The 12,235-nt window shown below is 36.7% G+C and overlaps 1 protein-coding gene across 8 annotated transcripts in view; it reads left to right on the top strand.

Annotated features, from left to right (window-relative positions):
* The window catches only part of FSIP1 (fibrous sheath interacting protein 1), a 305,434-nt gene that overhangs the window by 18,407 nt on the left and 274,792 nt on the right, over positions 1 to 12,235 (top strand). For all 8 annotated transcript variants that reach the window (XM_056810251.1, XM_056810246.1, XM_056810248.1 and 5 more), the window contains 3 exons: positions 295 to 393; positions 2,782 to 2,936; positions 7,357 to 7,450. In XM_056810251.1, coding sequence (XP_056666229.1) covers positions 295 to 393; positions 2,782 to 2,936; positions 7,357 to 7,450 — 348 coding nt within the window. The remainder of the gene's footprint in view (positions 1 to 294; positions 394 to 2,781; positions 2,937 to 7,356; positions 7,451 to 12,235) is intronic.

Genomic DNA, 12,235 nt, shown 5'->3' with positions numbered 1-12,235 from the left:
TAGCAATTTGTTAATCATACTCATTAAAATACATTAACATAGTGCTTTAAGCTTTATAAATAGCATTTTTTTTTACAATAATCCACTGTAGTAATCCTTCTTCACAGATGAACAAGGTGAGATTTAAACAGTTAAAATGACATAGGCTATGCAGATAGTAAATGTTGGAGCCAGGACTCAAACTCAGATCTTCTCATTTCAAGATTTTCTACTTCTTATAGTTTTACTTAATAATGATAATTTTTCAAAGGCTGAATATTCTTACTGTCATTTTTGTTTTTGCTTGGTTACAAGGACATAATTCCAGTCTGAATTCTTCAAAAGAAGATAATGAAGTTGATTATTTCAGTCTATATGATGTACCTCAGGAGATGTCAGGCCAGGTGAAAGAAGGTAATGTAGTTTAGATTCCTTGTCGGCCACAGTCCAATGTATGTGTGATACAATAAGACAAATTTCATTCGTGTTTGTTTATCTTTCTCTGTATGGTAGATGTACAAACAGTGTAAGATACTTTTAAATACTTGGTCTTTAGACCACCCAAGTAGACACAAGCTGAGAATGTTCGGAATGGCAGTGGGGAATTAGAGATATTTCACTGACTGTGTTAAGTATGTAGTACCCATTCATTAATAGGGTTGATATTTTTAGAAGCTCCTCCCCTTCAAAAACAAAGTGGCTCCATTAGGGAGAATGCAATTCCATCCTTTAGACTTCTCAGAACCTGAATTTGTTCTTTCATGTAACAATAGAAGGCTGAAAAATCAAAGTGGTTAAATAGTTGATTTTTTTCCTCCAAAGTTATTACTTTTAGTCATATTTAATTTAAAGCTTGAATAATTTCCAAAGTCCCAAGTGATCCCAAATTCCTAGAATTTAATGTTAAAAATTAAAACTCCTGGAAATTCCTAGGTAACTGAATGAAACATTTCCCAAAATACCTTTTTCTTAACTGGTTTCTTTGTTCATACAAAGGACTAACTTATTCATTGTAGCCATAATAGCTGATATCTGTATAATGCTGTATGGTTTGCAAAACACTTTACATCCTTCATCTCATCAGTATCTCATTTTCACAACTACCTTATAGGGCAAGTCCTACAGGTATTCCATCTTACAGATAGGTAATTGGGACCTAGAGGTAAGATCACCATTAATCTTTTGCTGATGGTGACAAAGTTTAAAAACATCAGAGGCAGGATTCCAACCTATATCTTGACTGACTCCAAATTTAATAGTTACTCCTGTCTATGTCTTATCTCCCCTATTGTATTTTAAGCATCTTTAAATAAGGTTCTTTCATCTATTCCATACCTAAGAGTGATTGAATAGATAAATGTATAGCTTCCAGTATAGTTTAATTGAAAAGATACTTGATCTGCAAATCTGGAGAGATCTGGGTTTGAACTTACATTTTGCCACTTATAAACTATGTTATAGACAAATCATGCAACCTCTTGGAACCTCAATTTCCTCATCTAATAAATGGGGGTAAGAACATCTTGACAGGCTTATTGTGAGGCCTGTCTGTAAACCTTATGATGATATTGAAATGTTTATAGCCTTGTTCTTTGTGGTAGCAAAAAATTAGAAAATGAGGGGATACCCTTCAATTGGGGAATGGCTGGAAAAATTATGTTATCTGTATGTGATGGAATACTATTGTGCTGAAAGGAATGATGAACTGGAGGAATTCCATGTGAACTGGAATGATCTCCAGGAATTGATGCAGAGTGAGAGGAGCAGAACCAGGAGAACACTGTACCCAGAGACTGATACATTGTGGTACAATCGAATGTAATGTACTTCTCTACTAGCAGCAGTGCAATGATCCAGGACAATTCTGAGGGACTTACAAGAAAGAACACTATCCACATCCAGAGAAACAACTGTGGGAGTAGAAACGCAGAAGAAAAACAACTGCTTGATCACATGGGTCAATGGGGATATGATTGGGGATGTAGACTCTAAGCGATAACCCTAATGCAAATATGAATAATATGGAAATTGGTCTTGATCAGTGCAACTGCTTGTTGACTATGGGGTGGGGGTAGGAGGAGGGGAGGGAAAGAACATGAATCATGTACCATGGAAAAATATTCTAAATTAAATAAAAAATTTCAAATTTAAAAAAAATAGAAATGTTGGCTATGATAATAATTTTCATTATAGATAAAGTTTATGAAAAAGTTCCTTAAAACATTTTTTGAGAATGTTACTACAAATATTATTCCCATTTTATAGAAAAGGAAGCTAAAACTCAGGTTAAATGACTTGCCCAAGGTCACATGTTCACAGAGTGGCAGAACCAGGCCTCTAATCCATGTCCCCTTTACTTCAAATACAGTCCCCCCTTCCACTCTTCATCACCTAGTTTAATGCTTTACCTACTGTGACCATTCAGTGAATTAAGGAATGAATAGATAATGAAAAGCCCTGTAATTTTAATACTTAGTTAAGACTATTTGCGATAATAGATCAAAGGGAGTGAGAGATCCCTGAAAATTAGTGTGTTCAAGGAATAGACATCAAAGTGAAGGTAAAACTTGCAGTAGACTTTGAAAAGATCTTGTTAGTTAGGAGATGGGATTTGAATAAATGAAAAGGAGGAAGGAGGAAAGTTTGGGCAAGGGCCATGAATGAGCTAAAAAATCTAGGGGTGGGAATACATGTTTGTGCTGAGAAGTCAGCGTTTCCTTATCTATAAAATGAGAGGTTTGGACTAGACAATCTATTCCAATTCTAAAGGCTAAATAAAATTTTACTTTCCAAATCACATAGAGATTTCCAGAATAAAAGAATCAGATGTTCAACTTCAGGAAGCTGTTGAAAAGATGAAGAGACTTGACAAAGTATTGGTGGAAAAACAATTTAAAGAAAGAGAAATTAAAAAACAAGGCCAAGAAATGAGAATAAAGATGTGGGAAGAACTTCAGGTAAGAGATAGGTGACAATTGTACGACATATGAGAGATGAGACTCTAGACAAGATATGATTCTCCCTGGCTGTGCTAATGAGAAGTAAAGTGTATTTGAGGTGGTGTTAGGGATATTTTTAATTTTCTTTGAAAATGAACAATTGGTTTTGTCTGTTTTCTGGTTAATAGTTGCCGGGTTTTTGTTTACCTAACCCTGAATTGAATAGCACAATATTTGTGCCCCACAGTACTTCTGATAGTATGCACTTGACTTGTATATCAGCATTGTTTTCATGGGCATAAGATCTTTTTGCTTGAACTTTGGAATGTGCAAGAGTGAGGCATCTGGGTCTTACATCTGAGCAGGAATCTCTGTCCTCTCTAAACAGAGTTTAAAGGTTGGTTAGTGAATAGCCAGTTAAAAAAAAAATGACCATTGATGACTATTATTTGTGATCTGTGGATCAGCTGTGTAAACAGTTAAGAAGAATGACATAAGATAGGTATTTACAAGTCACTGTCTTAAGTAGTCCAAATTTAATTTGGCTTTAGTTGTCTTTTTTTTAAAAACCCTTAACCTTCTGACTTAGTGTCAGTTCTAAGACAGAAGAGTGGCAAGGACTAGGCCAGCAGCTGTGCCAATCTAAAGCTCAGAACTCCTACCCAATGGCACTTTGCTGGATCAAACCAGATAATGTGAAATCAAAGCAAAAGACATTTAATTAAAGTTGAGTTGTAAATAGCAAGGAATTGATTTAGGGCATAAACGGTCCCCATAAAATCCCTCTCTCTCAATGTAGCTGGAGTCACATCACTTCAAACTCATGGCACAGATGTTGGAGATCAGTGTCTGAAATAATCCCCTTATTTACTTCCCTTTTAATCTTGGCTCAAAACAGATAAGAGGTTATTAATATTTGTCTACACTGTAGTTTGGGGATATTGTACGAGCTTCTTGACACAGTGGCAGGCTATCTAGAGAACACTGATTTCTGTTGACATGGCAACTTGCTGGATATTGAAGATGCTTGCTACATTTCTTATTGGCATTAGTATGGTCTAGATATGGTGGCTCCTTTTGTTTCCATTGTATAACATAATACACGTATTATCGTCTTACCTCCCCTTTCCTCCTTCACCTCTTGCAATTCTCTTAGCCTCTTTAACTTCTCTGTTCTGTAACACATTACATTTAAACAGAGTGCATGCTGGGTCCTATGGTCATGCTGCAAGACTCATACATAGACTTCTGAGAGGCATAGTTCAGAAAATTTCTCCCAATGAGTTAGGCTATCTTGTGGATCCAAGCATTATGGATATTTGGGATCCTTTGTGGTCAATTAATAAGCATTTATTAAGTACCTACTATTTGCCAGGTAACTATGCTAATCACTTGGGATACAAAGAAAGACAAAATACAGTTCTTGCCCCTGAGGAGCTGACAATTTAATGGGAGAGATAACACACAAACAACTTTGCACAAACAAACTATAGGATAAGTAGGATATATAGCAGAAGGAAAGCACTAGAATTAGGAGGGATTGAGAAAGGCTTTTTATTTTAGAAGGTAGGGTCTTAGCTAGACTTAAAGGAAGCTAAGGAAGGCTAGAGATGGAGAAAAAAGGGAGAACATTCCATGCATGTGGAACAGCCAGTGAAAAAACCTGGAATTCAGAGATGGAGTGTCTTGTTCAAGGAACAACAAGGAAGCCAGGGTATGGAATGGAGTGGGAAGGTGAGCTAAGCAATGAAAGATTTTGAATGCCAAACAGAAGATTTCACATTTGAACCTGGAGGTGATAGAAATCCATTGGAGTTTATTGAGTAGCAGTGGTGACATGGAACGATGCTTTGGCAGCTGAATGGAGGAAAGAATAGATTGGAGGAGAGACTTGGAATAGGCAAACCAATCAACAGTCTTTTGCAAGAATCCAGGCAGGAGATGAGACCCAGGTCCAGAGAGGTAAAAATATCAGAGAAGAGAAGGGGCACACTGATAGATGTTACAAAGGTAAAACCAGCACACTTTGGCAACAGATTGTATATGGGGGTGAGAGATGATGAGGAGTTGAGAAAGTTGCCAATCTGGGAGACTGGGGGATGGTGGTGCAACAATAAGGGAGTTTGCAAGTGGGAAGCATTTTTCAGGGAAGATAATGAATTCTGTTTTGGATATGTTGAATTTAAGCTTGTCTATAGGACATCCAGTTTGAAATGTTTGACAATTGGTGGTTGGAGATGGGAGATTGGAGGTCAGTGAGAGTTTAGGGTTAGATGAGTAGACTTGAGAATCATCAGCATAGTAATAATAATTGAAACCAGGCAAACTGATGAGATCATGAAGTAGTATTAAGAGAGAAGAAAAAGGGGCTCAGGGCAGAGTCCTGTGGGACACCTATGAAGAGTGGGTACATTCCGTCCTGGAGGATATCATATGGGAGAGGGGTAGATGATAAGGTCCTTCACATGCTCCTCTTTCAGGATGATACTGATGCCACTTGCATCAAATTCCATGAGACTTCATGGTCTTCTTAATTAGGTCTATCAGAATTTAAAAGAAACCAACTTAATCCACAGAGAAAACTCCTAAACAACTGAAGAATGCTTATTGTCCAGATGGTGACATTTTTATAAAGGTGATTCACTGGATTCACATCAGTACATATTTCTAGGAATGGTGCTGTAGATGGACTAGATCTGAGTAGAAGGAATAGAGTAAACTCAATTGTATTTGGTTAATTGTAAACATTTTCCAAGATCCCCCTTCCTTGGATAACATTTTTTTAAACTAACTTTTTTTTTCAGTGATGCCATTTGTCTGAAAATCCTAAAAAAACAGCCTCCAAAAATCAAAATTATTGATGACCCATAGGTTTATGAAAGTCATTGCCTATACTTAATGTGACTTATGTGCAAGAAAAATGTTTTCTAGGAAGTGTTTGTTCAACAGAAGAGATAGGCCAGTCATGTAATTAAGAGTGAGAGATGACAGATGGACAACCACAAATGCTACATTTGTACTCGCAGAATGTTAGAAGGTCTCCAGGCAATTGGACATATCGTCAGTGGATGATTTATGGGAAGATATGGAGGATTCCATGGGATTAGTAAGCATTGCTATTTATAATGACAGTGAGATCATGGATCCATTGAAGCATATGTATTTTATTAATTTCTGAAAGACTATAATTATGTTATTCATTGGGCTATCAAGATCAAATCCTTTGTATTTGAATCTTTAGATTAATGATTTTAGTCTTTAGAGATGATGCTTATTGAGTGAGAAGTTCACTTCATATTCCTAGATCATATGGCTTTGTAGTGTTGGTATTTGACAACTGAGGCTAGGGCTAAGGTTTAGGAGCTTGTGGGGTCTGGGCTTAAATGTCAGATCTCTAATATACTAAGAGGTACTAGTCCCTGGTCAAGTCACTTAATTCCCATTGGTTAACTCTTACTGCTCTTCTGCCTTGGAACCAATAAACAGTATTGATTCTAAGTCAGAAGGTAAGGTTTTGGAAAAAAAAAAGAACAGTACCTTTTTCTTTCACAATACTTAGACAATGTTGATCACTTGGGAGGTATTTAATAAATACTTGGTGACTTAACTTTTCTTGGCATCCTTGGTACCTCAGTCTCTGTAATAGTGCTCCTTTGTGCTTACTGCTTCCCTTCTGGACTTATGCAATCCAAGGAGAGAATTTCTAATGCCAGAGGAAGAAACAATGTGATATTATAGTAATGTATTTAACTATTTTTGAAGAAGCTCTTCTAGATCACTTGGCTGGTCTCAGCAAATGTTATTTTATTTAGTTAAAATAATATAATTAGTAATAAACTTTTGAAAGCTAATATTTTGGATCAAGTGTGGGAGAATAGGGATCACCTACAGTACATGAAAATAGCAAATGACTAATTGGTCAAGGAAAATGATATATTTTGACAGATAGACCCAGTCGGTTATTTATTTTCACTTATTCCCATTGATTCTCTGAGTTTTAGCTAGCATGGAATAGGTTTTGGAAATGGCTGTATATAAATATATTATAAAGTTTCAAACCATGAAATGTTTGGAATTCTAATCAATTAGATAGTGTTACCTCTAGGGTATTCATTAGCTGTAGGTAACTGCAGGCAGGATGGAGAAATTATTTACTTGTCCTGAGAAGGTCATAGTTGGAAAAAAGGATGGTAATTGTGTAATGAAAGAAATATACCTTTGCCTCTATTTTAAATCACTTGTGTAAGATTCTCATGGTGGCAGAAAAATTGCTAGAATAAGGAAAATTTAGAACATTTAAAATTATTTGTGTTTATAAAAGAACCACTTTCTTCATTTTCTGAACCATTCAGGAAACATTGTTATTGTTTTAAAAATAAAATAAAATAGAAGTGCCCTACTTCTTTCCGATGTTCAGACGTTCTCTTTCTTTCGCTAGACAATTCCTAATTTTGATGCTATACAGAATAATGAGGAGATAGAAAATACCAAAAAATTTTTGTCTTTGGCGTCTTCTTCAGAAGGGACAACTGGTAAGTAAGAAAGATAATTTTTTAAATAGTTTTGTAACATAAATTAACCTGAGCCAAATATACATATAACTAGATAATTGAAAAATTAACAAGTGATGGTTGACCTTTTCTTTAGGGAAATAGTTTAGCCACATTAGTCTAAATTGTTCAGGATCACCAAGAGCTTGGTTTAGTTAGAGTGAATACCTAAAGAGACATAGATATCAGTGTGAAAATTGGGAAGCAGAATAAGTATTCCTTTTATGATACCCCAGTGAGACAATCTGGTACATACAGAAAATAGAGCATTAGGTGATTAGTCAGGAGGTCTTGGTTTGAGTGTCTCCATAGATATATGTTTTGCAATTATGATCAAAGCATTTCACCTCTCAGATCCTCAGTTTTCCTCATCTATAAAATCAGGAGAATAATCCTTATACCACTTACTTCACAGGCTTGTTGTAAGGAAAGAGCTTTGTCAACCTTACAAAGCTATATAAATCTTGGTGATTTTTTTTCTCTTGTCTACTTCTCAATTGGGAGGCAGGCCCCCTTTACTTAGATCTTGTGTGCTCATTTTCTCCTGTCTAATTACTTGGGGCTCACCACTGAAGTACTCCCCCGAGGTGTACTCTTCACTTGTCAGCTCCCCTTCCTGCCATCTTGTTCCCTTAGGGCTCTTCTTTCTGAGGTTAGCCAATTGTGATTAATTCTAGTATTAAATTAATTCCTCTAATATATTTTTATTTTAAACAGTTCCTTAATTAACTGACTCTCCCTTTAGGAATTTCAGGCAATGGACAAGAGTTTGATACTTTGAAGGCAGGCTGATTCCTGGGGACAGGAAGCTGCCTTCTCTGACTATGTGGAGGAATGGCCTTGTTAGGGGTCCTTTGGTTAAGGGGTCTTTTGATTAAGGGGTCTTTTGATTTATCCTGATGTTCCTATGAAAAGCTTCTTATCTCCATAATAAAACTTCAACTTTGGTAGATAGTCTAGAACTCTTTCCAGTCAAATATAAGCTCCTTGAAGCTAGGGAATGTATTATTTTTATGTTTGTATTCTTAGTCCCTAGCAAAAGTATCATGATCATAGTAGACTCTTAATACATTTTTGTTGAATGATTTTGGACTCCCCAAATCCTTCCAGGTCAGAGATTCTTTGCTTTTTCTTGTGTCATGGACCCTTTTGGCAGTTAGGTGAAGCCTTTGGACCCTTTCTTAGCATCATGTTTTTAAATGCCTAATTTAAAATACATAGGAATGCAAAGAAAACCAATTATACTAAAATATTAAAATGACCAAAAAGTTTAAGTTGAAAATCAACTAAAATAAAATTTAAGACATTAAAAGCTACCAAAAGGGGGAAGCTGGGTAGCTCAGTGGATTGAGAGCTAGGCCTAGAGACGGGAGGTCCTAGGTTCAAATCTGGCCTCAGACACTTCTCAGTTGTGTGACCCTGGGCAAGTCACTTGACCCCCATTGCCTAGCCCTTACCATTCTTCTGCCTTGGAGCCAATACACAGTATTGATTCTAAGACAGAAGGTAAGGGTTTAAAAAAAAAACAAACTACCAAAATATTTTTTAAAATGCCTGTATAACATATATGCTTCTTTATTGATAAAGCAAATAACATGAATAATACATTTAAAACACAGTCAAATTATCGTTAAATGTTATTTTTTAATAATAGTGTGAATGTTGTTGCTGTCTATATTCATAATAGAAGAGAATGCTAAGTTACAGTTTCAAATTAGTGGAAATAAAAAGGTAATTTTTCCCCATTCAAGTTGCAGTTTGTCCACAAAGGTTCATAGATACCAGATTAATGGTCCCTGAATGGGGCTATCCTTTTGAAGCAACTTGGGTCTTGATTAACCTTGATGAAAGCTTGCTGTATTACACAGCGATGATTTGAGATCTCTTTGGGCAATAAGGATTTGGATTCTTGTCGGAAAAGCTTCACTTAAGTCCATGGAGTATAGCTTCTGGTTGATGCATTTTATTGTGGGATGTGTCACACTGAAATTGAATTTGCTTCTGTTTTAGGCCATTTGAAACACCTAAATATTGGTTTTCTCTGTCAACATGATTGATAACCAATTGACCTTAAATACCTAATTTTAATTTGGGGGATTTTTTTTTAGCAATATGTATTAAATGAAGGTGTTTTGTTCATTGATGAAAAGAAATGTTATGCTAAAAGAAAGGCTGTACAAAACAAAAAAACAAACCTCCAAACTTAAAGCTTTTACTTTTTACAGCTTAAACAGTGACAGGCCATTGAGCAAGATTAATCTGCTTACAGACTGGTGGTTGAGAAGTTTGTGCTCTTGAGGGTCCTTCCAGACTTTTATGTAGCATTTTCTTGGAACTGAGAGAAATTCTTTACTTCAAGCAAGGAAACTGAACCAGGACTGTATTGGCATGCAGAGTTTTAATAAGATGTCAATTTCTAATTTAGAAATAGGCATTTACTATTAGTTTTTTTTTAACCTTTACCTTCTGTCTTAGTATTAATACTAAGTATCAGTTCCAAGGAAGAAGGGGCTTTAGGACTAGGCAATTGGAGTTAAGTGACTGGCCAGCAGGAAGTGCCTGAGGTCATATTTGCAACCAAGATCTCCTGTTGGTAGGTCTGGCTCTATCAAGTGATGATTATTATTTACCCCTTTTTTGAATTGGGGAAACATTTTTAGAAAGATCACCTGTGATGGGGGGAAGGAGTAAGGATATTAATGGCCCCCTCACCCTCCTTCTCCCTAAAAAAAAAGAAAGAAAATCAATAAAATATTTAAGAATATTTAGAGGAGAACAGAAGGAAGTTTAGAAAAGGGGGCACAGACAGTCAGGGCAGTATTGATGTTATATTGTTAATTTTTTTAAAACATTATTTTATTTGGTCATTTCCGAGCATTATTCATTGGAGACAAAGATCATTTTCTCCACCCCCTCAACCCCCCATCCCATAGCCGACTAGTGATTCCACTGGGTATCACAAGTGTTCTTGATTCGAACCCATTTCCATGTTGTTGGTGTTTGCACCAGAGTGTTCATTTAGAGTCTCTCCTCAGTCATATCCCCTCAACCCCTCTAGTCTAGCAGTTGGTTTTCCTCGGTGTTTTTACTTCCACGGTTTGTCCTCTGCTTGTGGATAGTGTTTTTTTTTTTTCCTAGATCCCTGCAGATTGTTCAGGGACATTGTATTGACACTAATGGAGAAGTCCGTTACATTCGATTGTACCACAGTCAGTTTCTGTGTACAATGTTTTCCTGGTTCTGCGACTTTCACTCGGCATCACTTCCTGGAGGTTGTTTCAGTCTCCATGGAATTCCTCCACTTTATTATTCCTTTTAGCACAATAGTATTTCATCACCAACATATACCACAATTAGTTCAGCCATTCCCCAATTGAAGGGCATCCCTTCATTTTCCAATTTTTGGCCACCACAAAGAGTGCTGCTATGAATATTCTTGTACAAGTCTTTTTCCTTATTATCTCTTTGGGGTACAAGCCCAGCAGTGCTATGGCTGGATCAAAGGGCAGACAGTCTTTTATCGCCCTTTGGGCATAGTTCCACATTGCCCTCCAGAATGGTTGGATCAGTTCACAACCCCACCAGCAGTGAATTAGTGTCCTTACTTTGCCACATCCCCTCCAGCATTCATTACTTTCCTTTGTTGTCATGTTAGCCAATCTGCTAGGTGTGAGATGATATCTCAGAGTTGTTTTAATTTGCATCTCTCTGATTCTAAGAGATTGAGAACACTTTCTCATGTGCTTATTAATAGTTTTTATTTCTTCATTTGAAAACTGCCTATTCATGTCCCGTGCCCATTTATCCACTGGAGAATGGCTTGATTTTTTGTACAATTGATTTAGCTCTTTGTAAATTTGAGTAATTAAACCTTTGTCTCAGGTTTTTATGAGGATTGTTTCCCAATTTGTTGCTCTCCTTCTGATTTTGGTTACATTGGTTTTGTTTGTACAAAAACTTTTTAATTTGATGTAGTCCAAATTATTTATTTTGCATTTTGTGACTCTTTCTAAGTCTTGCTTGGTTTTAAAATATGTCCCTTCCCAAAGGTCTGACATGTATACTATTCTGTGTTGTCACCTTGTCAGTGAGATATTTTATGTTTTCTTCTAATTTCTTAGTCTTTTAACTTTGCTTTATTAATTCTTGCTGTTTAGCAAGATCATTGTCTTCCAGTTGCCTAATTCTGGTCTTTAAAGACTGGTTTTCCTTTTCAGTTTGGTCTATCCTGCTTTTTGAGGCTTCCAGCTGTTTCTCCAATTGGGAGTTCTTGTCCCTCAGATTGTTGTATTCTCCTTGCATTATTTCCCATTTTTCATGCCAGAAGGCCTCCATATTTTTGATAACCTCCAATTTAAATTCTTCAAGACCTTGTGGACAATTTTCATTTCTTTTGGAAGGTTTTGGAGCATTTATTTGGGTTTCTTCTTTTGCTATTTCCTCTGTAGTCTGTATTTTTCCCCCGTAAAAACTACCCAAAGTCAACCCCTTCTTCTTGCTCTTCTTGGTGTTGGGAAGTTGTTCCTGGGCACTGTTTGCCATCTCGATGGTTTTTCCTTTCCTTTCCAGTCAGAAACCTGAGTGAGGAGGGCTGACTCTCTGTATATGGATCTAATGATCAAGGCTTTTTGCCTCGGGCAAGCTCTCGATTCTCCGCAGCTGGGATATCTTCCCGGGGGAGCCCGAGGTCTGCCCTCCTCTGTCTGCTGGCATTTTGGGTGTTACTGCTCTCAAGGGTAAGTCCTTGGTGGTCTTAGTCAACTTCCA

This window comes from Monodelphis domestica, chromosome 1 (genome assembly GCF_027887165.1).
Source record: "Monodelphis domestica isolate mMonDom1 chromosome 1, mMonDom1.pri, whole genome shotgun sequence".
NCBI classification, from domain to species: domain Eukaryota; kingdom Metazoa; phylum Chordata; class Mammalia; order Didelphimorphia; family Didelphidae; genus Monodelphis; species Monodelphis domestica.
Note: the sequence above shows the minus strand (reverse complement) of the source record. Positions and strands in the feature narration are given on the sequence as shown.